This window comes from Hyperolius riggenbachi, chromosome 5, assembly GCF_040937935.1.
Source record: "Hyperolius riggenbachi isolate aHypRig1 chromosome 5, aHypRig1.pri, whole genome shotgun sequence".
NCBI lineage: Eukaryota > Metazoa > Chordata > Amphibia > Anura > Hyperoliidae > Hyperolius > Hyperolius riggenbachi.
In genome coordinates, this window is record NC_090650.1 from 136,493,893 (window position 1) to 136,506,949 (window position 13,057).

The following is a 13,057-nucleotide window of genomic DNA, read 5'->3' on the forward strand; positions in this document are numbered from 1 at the left end:
GTCACACATGACGTACAGCGCATGTGATAGGAACGACCGAGCAGGAAGTACAAAGGCTACAAATAACAGTGGACCCGGAGGTGTATAGCGGTGGTGGCAGGGGGCTGCAGTGATTGGCAGCTACAGGAGAAAAGGTTTGTGTTTGCAGTGGCTGGAGTGAGGGGGAGAGGAGCGCAGCGGCAGGATGGGTAAATGCTTCCTTGCGCACTCTGCACCTGTTTTTGCCATATCTTCTGAGTATAAGATGCATCCACTTTTTCCCCCTTAATTTTGGGGAAGGAAAAGTGCATCTTATATTCCAAAAAATATGCTATGAAAAACAAACTAAAGCCATGCAACATATTATTTCACTACCTTAGCACAGCGAGTTTCTTCTTCATGCGCCAAGGTTTGTTTCTAATAGTAGAAATCAGCTTCTTCTTTTCTTCCACTTGTTCCATGAGTTTTGCCATTTCTTCTTCAGTCAATGATTCTTCGTCAGATGAAGCTGAAGACTGGGAGTCACTGAAACACATGAAGATTAAAACTTTTTACTGCTTAAAGTATGTGTATACTTTTCAAGGTTATTTGCATACCAGCTCCTTTACCCCTTTCACGTGCTATATTAGCTAACATTCTAACAAATCCTAAAATATCTGGGTTTTTATTACTAAATACTGGTCAAATAAGGAGACATTCCAAAGTACCGTGTAAAGTTAATAAAGGCATGTCTAGCAGACAGCTGGATGTCTATTCCTCTTCTCCAGACTTCTCTTTTGTATTATAATTAGTGGTGCTCAGCAAGATTTCAGATATCCGAACTACCCAGATAATCCGAACTTTTTCCACTATCCGAACTTTGAATAGCAATTCTGATATTTTTTAAACTCCGAATAGACTATCCGGGCAGACTCGGATTTCCCATTTGAAATCCGAAATCCGGTAGTTAGTTCAGAAATCCGAGCAGAAGCCAAAATCACATTCAATGGCAAAAATCCCTTTCGAAGGCATCCGGTCCGAGAGAGAGAGAGAGAGATAGAGAGAGAGAGAGAGAAAGAGAGAGAGAGAGAGGGAGAGAGAGAGAGAGAGAGAGAGAGAGAGAGAGAGAAAGAGAGAGAGAGAGGGAGAGAGAAAGAGAAAGAGAGAGAGAGAGGGAGAGAGAGAGACATCTGAAAGGGTTTTTCGCCATTTTCAGATCACTTCCGGTTTTCTATCCGGATATCCGAATCCGGCCGGATACTGAGGTCGGATATCCGATTCGGATCCGGATTGGAAAATGTTAAACTCGGATATCCCACCCGGATCAGATATCTGGGTATCCGGATCTGAATTAGATCCAGATAGTGAAAAGTGGTATCCGAGCAGCACTGATTATAATAATTACCTATGCAGCTGTAATGTCATTTCCCCTGTGCATTGGGGAAGGTGAAGGCAAACTCAGCTCTCCTCACAATAGGGATTATGTACTCACAAACACACACAAGCAGCTAAATCCAAGCATGTAGGAGCCTCATTTATTTTAAACGATGTTTAACTGGAAACACTACTCACATGGGAAAAACATAGATTTGCACGTCAGTCTTATAAGTGATTCATGCCTCCTATGACATCCCACAGAAAAAGATTGTTTTGGGTGTGGCCTCAAATACTCACTGCCACACACACCCCTGTCGCATAGTCAATAGGCTCCAAGCGTTTCCCCCTTGCTTCCACCTATACCACAAGTGGCATCATGTACATTGTCATATAGGATGCGGGTGTGTAACAAAGCAGCCCATACCATACACTGTCTCCACACAATGCACCATTTGTGCCACTCTTAAGGAACAGATATTGCACTCGTCAGTAGCAAAATTACATAGGATATCACTGCTGAACATTGAACAACACTGATTACTTGGCCAGTGCCAAGAACTGTGTTTCATACCAAAGCACCATGTACATGATGTTTTGCTATTAAATGCCATTTAAATAGACTGGCGCCTAGTTTCTCTGCTGTTTACAGTGCTAAGCTGCACAGTGCTTTTTTGTTATTTGCAGTGTGGTGGGTTTTATATTCATGCTTACTCCTTAATTTATAAATGCCCTTCACAGCAGTGCACAGTTCCCCATGCCCTTTTTAAACAGTAGTTTGCTTATTTGCCCTAAGAATTGAAAAAGCTTACAACCATAGTGTTCTTCCTATAGAATTCAATTCAATTCTCAGCAAACCCTAGAATTTGCATATGGAAACTACTGGTATGTGGGCAAGACTTGTATCACTAGTAGTCTAAAGGAAAAACCAATGAAAAAAAGAGATCCAAGGTATGTGACAACTTCACTGCTCAATCCAGCGGAATCAGTTACCCACTAGATTATTAAAGGTCCCCAAGACTCAAAAATGTGACATAGCTGAGTAAAGTTTGGATGCTCTTGACTTCTATTTATGCACATTGAAATCATGTACTAATATTTTTCTAAATGTTAACAAATCTCAGAGGCTAGTGGTCAGTCAGATGTCTTTGTTTTCTCATAATAATTACTGTTATTATGCAGTTTAATAGTGCTAACATTTTTCACAACACTTTACAGAGTACCCTTAAAAGGACAACTGAATGGTTAATTTGCATATATTCAGCAGTGGTGCCTGGGAGACATCTCGAGCTCACTCCAACCTGAATTATCGCAAATTCTTTCTGTTTTAGGAAAGCAAACTTTTGTTTTTTTTAAGGACAACTGAAGTGAGAAAAATATGGAGGCTACCATATTTATTTCCTTTTAAACAATACCAGTTGCCTGGCAGCCCTGCTGATTTATTTGGCTGCCATAGTGTCTGAATCACACCAGAAACCGGAGCATTGCTTTTCAGTGCTGCTAGATTTGGGCGCAGCTGGCGCCTCCATAGACTTCAATAGGAAATATCATTCCTATTGAAGCGCTCAGTGAGTAACGTCGGCTCCGTCAGAAGACAGAGCCGAGGTTGCTTAAAAACATAATAATTCGGCCTCCAGCAATCGCTGGAAGCCGAATTATTTCATTCCCCCACTATCCATGGCGGCCTGGAGGGGGAATAGTAATTAAATCGGCCCGGACTTGTGCAGAAGCAGGATCAGCCATATACCGCTGTATCCTGCGCCCAAGTCTACCGGCGACGATTTCAAATGTACTCCCAGAAACATGCATGCAGCTAAACTTGTCAGATCTGAAAATAATCATCAAACAAATGACAGCGCTCATAGGCTGCAACTGAAATGAAGACCAACAGAGGCATGCAGAGCCCCACAGGGACTAAATACATTTTATTTATTTATTTATTTATTTATTTGTTGTATTTATAAAGCGCCAACATATTACGCAGCGCTGGACATTAATTTAGGTTACAGACAATATTTAGGGGTGACAAACAGCAATATGACAATACAGGAATACAAGAAAACCAGATCACTCAGCACAGTATGAGTACAAGGTAATGCTTAGTCAGTCACTGGATGGGAGCATGGAGTTAGGCAAGTTAGGTTCACTCAAATGCATAGCATGGGTGCACAGTAATAGAGGTGCATGATCAGGTAGGACACAAAAGGAGTAAGGACCCTGCCCAAAGGCTTACAATCTAGAGGGAGAGGTAGGGACACGAGAGGTAGGGGACCAGAGTTCGGCTGTGGGTTTAGAGCAATTGTGAGGGGTGGTAGGCAAGAGTGAAAAGGTGAGTTTTGAGGACCTTCTTGAAGGTGTTGAAGGAGGGGGCTGCCCTAATGGGTGGAGGTAGGGAGTTCCATAGTGTCGGAGCGGCTCTTGAGAAGTCTTGGAGGCGTGCATGGGACTGGGTGATGCGGGGGACGGTCAGGCGAAGTTCATTGGAGGAGCGGAGTGAGCGGCTTGGTGTGTGCCTTGAATGCAAATCAGATGCAAATTATGTATTAGTCCCTAATCCAAATCTGAATGCAAATTGAAGCACATGGATGCAGCTAGCCATAAGTATACTTACATGAGTTTTGTACAGCAGGAGACATTGGCAGCGCTTCCAAACAGAGGATGCACCTGAATTAACCTCCTGCAATAGATGTGCAGAGCTCCACAACACTGACAAAACCATATAACGTGCATTCAGACCTACCGCTAGTCGATAAAATCATATTTTTTTCCTAGTGCTGCTAATCTGTTAATAATATCAGAAAAACCTGATCTGTATATAACTTACTCGAGGTCTATGGCTAAAAGCATTAGAGGCAGAGGATCACCAGTATACCCAGGTAACTGGTAATGCTTAACCTATTTTGGTTCCTGGACGTAGAAACTACGTCCAGGAACCATGCGCGCTACCGCACGCTCCCGCGGCCGATCGCGCGCATGCACGCGCACTCCCGGCCACGCATTCGGTAGCCACGGAATCAATGTATCGGGCTATGGTGCCCGATCACTGATTCCTCTCCCCCGCTGAAAAAGTGACAGCTTCTCTCGGAAGCTGTGCTTTTTCTGGCCGTTCCCTCCCCGATGCGTCACTCTAAGCGTGTGTTACGCTTAGAGTGACGTCATGTAAACAAACTCATGGCCGCCATCTTGTGGCCAAAAAGTAAAACTACAACTAAAATTAAAAAAAATTGAAAACAACACACAATTACATTATAAAACTATACTTTACATCCCACCCTCCCCCCAAAAAAACCCATTACAATAAAAAAAAAAAAAAACATGTAAATATTTACCTAAGGGTCTAAACTTTTTAAATATCAATGTAAAGATGAAATATTTCTATATTTTTTTTATTTTAAACTTGTAAATAGTGATAGATAGATGCAAAACGGAAAAAATGCACCTTTATTTGCAAATAAAATATTGTCGCCATACATTGTGATAGGGACATAATTTTAATGGTGTAATAACCGGGACATATGGGGAAATACAATACGTGAGTTTTAATTATGGAGGCATGTATTATTTTAAAACTATAATGGCTGAAAACTGAGAAATAATGATTTTTTCCGTTTTTTTCTTATTCTTCCTGTTAAAATGCATTTACAGTAAAGTGGCTCTTAGCAAAATGTACCCCCCAAAGAAAGCCTAATTGGTGGCGGAAAAAACAAGATATAGATCAGTACATTGTGATAAGTAGTGATAAAGTTATAGGCTAATGAATGGGAGGTGAACATTTCTCACGTAAAACCGACGGAACCTGAATGGGTTAAAAGGAAATTAATATGGCAGCGTCCATATAGCTCTCACTACAGTTGTCCTTTAACCTCCTTGCCAGTTTTCCCGACCTGAGCTCGGGGTAGAAAAAAGAAGCTATTAGCGGTGATCCCGAGCTCAGATCGGGGTAGGCATTGCAGAGCTTTACCTTGATTTATGGAGTCCCGCGCACGATCGTGCTGCTCAGCGGGACTCCAGCCTCTCTCCCCGGCAGTGTGGGGTCTTTCCCTGGCCGCCGGGATCCCCCATGTCCCCGCTATTCTTCCGGGGACCCGGCAGCCAAGCAGAGCAGCAGAGCGGTGGTGGCAGCGTGACGTCATCGGGGGGCGGGGCTAATATGTAAAACGAACTTCTCTATTTTAGAGAAATCTAGAGGTTCGTTTATATGTACATTAGCGCCATCTTGTGGTGAAAGTGCAAACTGCAGCGCTGGAGCCCAGGAAGGTAAATTTTTTATTCTGTTGCACATCTCCCTGCCAGAATGATTTTTTTTCAGGTTTTAGGGTCTGAAAGAGTGAAAAAAAATTGCACCTCTTTTAGACCCTAAAATCTGGAAAGAATCAGAACGGAAAGGAGGTTAAAGAGCAACTGTACTTAAAATCACAAAATTAATAAAACTGCTTCTTATTTATTTTTGAAATATTACTTTAGAAATGTTTGCACATTGTAACATCTTTCCTCACCATGATTTATACTCTGAAATTGATCATGGGTGATGATATATTTAGTACTGGCAGGTGATCTCAGCAGAATGTTTGTTTCTGAGAATTCTGAAGCCAGTACACAACATAACTGATCTCCCAGAGTGCTCTGGAGGTGAAAATTCCATATATCTAATCAGCCTAGGCTGTGACATCACTGGGAGGGGGGGGGGGGTTACATGCAATATAAAGCAATATAAAGATTTAGGAAGGGTTTCGGATGTTGCAACGAGGATGATTAACATAATAATTTGAATAATTTACTGCATTCTGCTACATATATCATTACAGTTCCTCTTTAAAACTTCAAATTACCACCTGTCCTTTGAAGGAGCTCACAGTCTAATACCATTCCCTACCATAATCATAGTCAAATATCTCTACCATAGACAGGTATGTGCTTCGGGGTGTATCAGTAGCCCATGTAAACACAGGAAGAACATACATACCGTACGTGAAAGTAACTGATCTTTTCAATAAACATGATCCAGAGTAATGTCAGGAGAGAGGAATTGAAAAGTTGTCATGGGTTTGGCTTTACAGCTGTTTCAGTAATGCAATCACTTATCTTACTTTGTTAGTGAAGAAAGATCTTCCTTGTACAAGGTCAGCCTTAGTTTTGCTCATGTATGAAGAGTGCAGTACATAGCAACCAATCACATCCTAACCTTTATCTGCAAACCCACACTACAAAATTACATTTCAAGATAAATGCAAGAAGAATGTTTCTATTTGAAACATTAGATGGCCTCTATTGCTGAGCATACAATGGTGCTGCATAGCTACCGTTATTTATTTCTTTTGGATTATTATACATAGTGACAATTTTATGTGACCGATAGCAGCATTTTTTTTTTACTGTTCGGACAACCTTTGTATATTAATATTAAATAGAACATTTCTCAACAATGTTCTTTATTTTCCAGCCTATTCACTGAAATTTTTCTCTAAAATGGTTTCCATTTAAACTCTATTGAAGTTTATTACGTCTTATCAAAATCACTAGATATTTAATGGGCATTTGTTTGCTGCTGAAGGAAAGAGGTCCTTGAGGTAAAAGGCAATCAGATATGAAACAAGTGCACTGTAATTCCTGGCTGCAGGAACAGCTCCTGCAGATTGCGGCTAATTGGCCCTTGCCATGAACTGATTAAATATTTGCAGAAAGATTTGCACAGCAGGATGGAAGGAACAAACTGATGTACCACTTATTGTGCAGGAAAATTCATTATATAAATTGGGACTTGTTATCGTTGCAGCTCAGGGAGTCTCACTAGTTCTACTGGGAAAGAAAATAACGCGATGCACTGCTTGCAATAAAACTGCATGGAGTGACTATAATAACAGCTAAAGCTCCCACATCAGGCATAGCTCTAAATATATAATCCGATAGCTTAGGAGGCACAGTCCCAAAATGTTACCTTTTTTTTTTTTTTAAACAGGTGTCTGATGCAAAAGCTTCTTCTTTATTTACTTGGTGATGTGATTTGAAGAAGCCCCACTGAAGATGCTAATGGTAGGTTCAGTGGGCATTGCTGATTGGCTCAACATCATCATAATGTTCAGACAACTTCAGAATTGGATATGAATTTAGATACTGTCAGGCTTGTCTGGTCAATGACTATAGGTCAGGCTGTATGCCATATGACTGACCTATAGCCCAGCCCGTAACACCTGTGTAAACTCCTACCTAACAATACTACAATACACCCTGCAGGTAAATGTGCCATACAGACTGACAGATAGTAATCCACCAACAGAACCTGATAACTAGCAATGCAACAGGCACAATATTCACAAGTATATATATATATAGCCACCTGAGGCCTAGGGGATAAGGCAATCCAGACAAATGAGTCAGATGACTTCAGAGACAGATGTTCCAGAGTGACAAGGCAGTCCAGACATACTTTCCAGGGATAGCGTAGTCAAGGGAAGCTGAGGTCAGTACATACAGCATTCATGCAAGTCCATGTCCAAGCAGAGGTCAATCCAGGTGGCAAGAAAGCAAAGTCCAGGAATCAGGCAGCAGTCGGCAACAGTAATCAATCAGAGGTTAGCGTGGTCAGGATACAAGCAGTAATCAGCAACAGGAATCAATCAGTGGTTAGTGTGGTCAAGATACAAGCAGTAATCGGCATCAGGAAGAGCGTGCATACCCAGCAACAAGCCACAGCTAATGCTATCACGGGCGATGACTGGGGGCACTCTCTGAGTTTAAATACTAGAGCTCACCAATCAACACAAAAAGAATTGAACAAAGAACAATCACAGGTCAGCGTGTCAACTAATTATGTAAGAGTGAACAGAGGCGCCAGCAGGATAAAAGGTTCTAAAAGGCTTAAAATCCCTCAGGAGGTGGTGGTGGACTCGCCTTCCCGAAGCAGACAAGATACCAACAAGATGACAACAGGTTTATTAATATACTCCAAAACAAACAGTGCAACGCGTTTCACGGGTATGTTCCCGCATCCTCAGGCAATAAACAGATAGGAGTACACAGTATAGTCTCAAGGTCACGAATAGCGTTCTTCTTAAGAGAATGTACGCCACTACTCCCCCAGACGTCCAAATTGATAGTCAAGAAATGGAAGTTGATATACTTGACTTGAGCGACCTTCTCTATGAGGTGGAACATGGAGAACCTCCCCCTGTCTTACATACTAATCTACGCCCAAAATCTAACTATATGCCTGCACTAAGCAGCAACAAATATAGGGCCATGTTTATGGACCTAGTTGCAAAGGACCTAAAAATGATTAATTGGAAAAGAAGAGGGGTGGATAACCTAAATAGTGTAGAGAGAAAAGCTTTGGAGGAATTGCAAAATAATAAAGAAATAGAAATTAAGAGAAGTGATAAAGGAGGGAGCGTAGTGATAATGAGCAAAGATATGTACGAAAAAGAGATTAGACGATTACTGAATGATAAACGTACCTATGAAAGGATATACAAAAATCCATTTAAAGAATTAATAGATAAAATTAATGATAAAATAATATGGGGATATTTAGATGGAGTTTTGTTGGAGAGAGAAATGACATTTTTGAAAGTTGATATATACACTACCCCTACGTTTTATATATTACCAAAAACCCACAAAAATATAAAAAATCCTCCTGGGCGCCCTATATTGTCAGGTAAAAATGGCCCCCTGGAGAGGGTCGCTCAATTTGTCGAGTCCAAAATCAAAGATATAGTACAAAGATTACCATTCTTTGTGATGGATACAAAGGCAGTTCTGGCTGAGATTGCTGGCGTGCATTTGGAAGAAGATTGGCTTTTGGTGAGTTTGGACGTGGAGTCTCTCTTCACGCCCATCCTGCACCAAAAAGGCCTATAAGCATTAAATTACTACTTGGAAAGGAAATACAAAGATCAGCAAGAGCATTCTGAATATGTTATGGATATGATGAAGTTGATACTAAATTATAACTGCTTTGAATTTAAAGGGGAATTGTACAGACAGAAAAAAGGCGTGGCTATGGGGGCAGCGTGCTCTCCATCCTATGCGTGCCTACACCTCGGCTTCTGGGAGGAGGTCGTGGTTGGGGGTATGCGTGGGTACCGGGAGCACATCACCCTCTGGCTTAGAAATGTGAACGACACACTTGTTGTCTGGAAAGGCACTGAAAGCCAATTATGTGATTTTGTTGGCGAACTGAACAACAATGATAGAAATATATTTTTGACTTACACTTTCAGCGACTTAGAGATTTCCTTCTTGGATTTAAAGATCAAAAAAGTTGGGAACTCGTTGGTCACGAGCACATTCCGCAAGGAGACTGCAGGTAACACCTTGTTAGCTGCCAAAAGTGCACATTTGCCGACGCAAAAATGGGCTGTACCTACTGTACAGTTCATGCGGTTGGGCCGCAACTGTAGTGAAACTGAAGATTTTAAAATTGAAGCAGAGGACCTTAAAACTAGATTGTTAGCTAGGGTAGCCTAGACATATTATTAATAGAGCCTATTATAAGGCTCTTTCAAAGAGGCGTTCTGAACTGCTATCCAAAAAGTCAAATATTAGGGGGGCAAAAAAATGATCCAGATGTGGTCAGAGTTGTGACCACCTATGGATCTCACTATAACGAAATCAAAAATATACTTACCAAACATTGGCATCTGTTAGGCAGAGACCCAATCATTAAAGACTTGGTAGGAGATTATCCTCATATTGCAGCAAGGCGTGGCAGGAACCTTTCGGATGTGCTTGTGAGCAGTGAGTTTAAACCAAAAAATCGACCAGGTTTGGTGGGAAAAAAAAAAGGGGGAATGTTTCATTGCTGTAATTGCTCTATGTGCCCATATATGGAAAAGGGAGATGTTTTCCCCAACTATGATAGTTCAGAAACCTTTAAGATTAAAGAATATATAGATTGTGGTACAGACAAAGTGGTTTATCAGCTGAGGTGCAGTTGTAATAAAATTTATATTGGTAAAACATATAGACCTATGAGAGATAGGATACAGGAACATGTCAATAATATTAAATCCGGCTGTGAAAAAAGCCCTGTAGCTATGCACTTCAAAACGTTTCATAATTCAGATCCTAGATTTTTGAAAGCAAAAGGAATTTATAAATTGAACATAAGCCCAAGAAGAGGCGATTTTGACCGTCAGTTATTGAAAAAAGAATCATTTTGGATTTATAAATGTGGCTCTATGCAGCCAAGAGGCATGAACTGTGACATGAATCTGAAAGTATTTCTTTAAAAATGTTCTTGGAGTTTTGTTTCTCCTATTTGTCTGCTCTGCCTGTCACTTTCACAAATAGCCACTAAGATGGAGTCTGCTCGTTTCATAGTCAGCATAATTGATATCCACGCTATGCGCAAAGTAATGGGAGGCATCTATAAGATGACTATAAGTATGATGTGTACTCTGCTTCCGCCCATGCACGTCTGAGAAAGCCTATTGGTGGTACGCGTCACGTGCTCTGTGACGTCATCCCGCCACCTCCGTGGCTGCAGCGATTCACCCTAGCCTCCGCTCCTCTTCCTTAGTTTGGCCGGACTCCCGGGCATCTTGCTGGTGTGGCAGCTGAATAGGATCGCCGCAAAAAGACTGTTCAAATACGAACTTTGCCGCGCTGCTGGCCAAGTTCCTGGTTAACCTGACAGGGCACGTGAGTAATGGCTACACTAACCGAATTGGTCCAATAACGAAAGTCCCTTCTTTTGCTATCTGCTGGATGCTATATATGCCTAAATCGTTATCCGGTTGCAGTCTAAGGCTAACAAAGTTGTGTAGCTGGATGCTACACGTAATGGGGGTGTATCCAGTGAATGCTTTATGTGGATAAGAGGCAATATAATGTGAACATAGGGTGAATTGAAGATATTGCTTTGTTAATGGATGATGCTCTATAGACTATCATATCTGGATTTAAAGAGGCCTGAAGATTATTAATGCATGCATATACTGGTTTACAATAGGTGCATCTGCAAGTTATGCTGCCTGTAATTAATGGTCTGGTATATGGTTAGAGCTATAGAATCATGAGTTTTAATTGATTTTAATCATGTGGTAATTGATTATGTGTTTTTGTCATGTACTAATTGATGAATAAATTTTGCAATTTTCTATATATCTCAGATCCCTCTAATTTATGATTGTTAACCTCTTTCAGTTTAATAGGTGAGACAGAGATTTGATTAAGTGGTTTGGGTTGATATCCTACGATAATTAGTGTGTTTTTGAATTAATTAGCTGACATGCAAGCAGACACGTGGCTACTGTTTACATCGGTGGAGCGTGTACTGAGAGCGCGTCCTCCACCTGTCCAATGTGAACTGAGCATTCTCCTGCTCTCCAGTGATGTCAGTGGCTCACCGAGACCCAGAAGTAAGATCTGCAGATTGGGTCTCAGCGTTGCCCTGCCGCTGGAAATCCACGGACTTCACAGATACGGTATCTGAATTGATTACAAATAGAAGTCTTGGAGGTCTATACTACAAGAAGTGGCTGTTGGAGTGTTGGGAATCCTGCTTTACCTGGTTGCACCCGCTAGTGGCAATTTTCTCCTGGACTGTTGTATTACCTCTGCTCATCAGCAGGTGACATTTTGCAACACCTCATGGACTTGATTTTCCCTGCAGTTCTTCAGTTTACCTGCTGGTGGCTTCTGAAAGGCACTACATTCATTGCTCACCAGGAGGTGGCCTTCATCATATTTATATACAACATATTATGGATGCTCATTCAATATGAACTTACCTTTTGTATTTGCATTTAAGAACTCCACCCACCTCAGAAGATTGCCAGAACCTCAGTCCAGCTGTGCTGTCCTGTTGCTGTGTTATGTGCTCCCTGCTCGGAAACCTGTTCTATTCTGACATCCTGGCTCTTGTTCCTGCTCGTACTGACTCTGATTTCCCTTGCCTTTGTCGGATGTTCCGCCTTGTCTATATATATATGTATATTTTGTATAGTAAGTTAGTTATACTTAGTTAGTTAGTTAGTTAGTTAGTTAGGTGTTATGGTTTACATCAGTTTTTGCTGCAATTTGTGGTTTTTATTTCTATTAACATGGGGGCTCTTGATCATATGCATCAAAAATGATTTATTTTTACATCGCATAATAGAGGAACTCCTGCATAGATATACAGAAATTGCCAATGAATGCTCACAAAGGATCACTAGATCATTGGGACAGTCTCTTCTTATCACCTTTTTTTAATGTCCTTTGGCTCTTCTTAATATTTTGAAAGCACCCAAAGCTGTCCTTTTTAATTCCCTTATCATCAGTGAATCATTCACATATTTTTTTCTGATTCTCTGGATCCTTACCTAATTCATATTCATATGTCCTTCAGTTTTCCTCAAGAACTTCTTGATGTCTCCTTTCCAGTTCATGACTCACTGCTGGTACAGCAAAGTTTAGGTACAAACCATGTTATACACTGCAAGTTTGGTTCTCTTTGCAACATTTCTGCTCCCAAGAAACCCAACTTTAATGGGATTGAATAAACATACGACTACTTATACTCTTTTATTTAATTCATTTTCATTGCATCAACTACTTCTCGTAGCTTCCAGAAACTTGCAATGTTTCAATTAGGAAATGTGTATGAGAATGGCCTAGTCCCCTAATCACCTTTAGGCATGAGACCCACTAGCAGCTCTTTTCTAAGGACTTGTGATTTGTAAAGCTCTTGCTAATGTAATGCTATGGGTCACATCCCTCGAGTGGGATCACACTCACAGTT

The 13,057-nt window shown here is 41.0% G+C and overlaps 1 protein-coding gene across 2 annotated transcripts in view; it reads right to left on the reverse strand.

Moving 5' to 3' along the window:
• The window catches only part of LOC137518440 (transmembrane channel-like protein 2), a 229,023-nt gene extending 216,839 nt beyond the window's left edge, over window positions 1–12,184 (reverse strand). Inside the window, exons 1-2 of one of the 2 annotated variants that reach the window (XM_068236302.1) lie at window positions 6,296–6,368; window positions 355–504 (exon numbers count right to left, since the gene is read on the reverse strand). In XM_068236302.1, coding sequence (XP_068092403.1) covers window positions 355–504; window positions 6,296–6,330 — 185 coding nt within the window. In that variant the 5' untranslated portion in view covers window positions 6,331–6,368. Of the gene's footprint in view, window positions 1–354; window positions 505–6,295; window positions 6,369–12,097 lie in introns of those variants that run through there. The other variant, XM_068236303.1, reaches the window with a different exon arrangement.
• Between the last annotated feature and the right edge of the window lie 873 nt (window positions 12,185–13,057).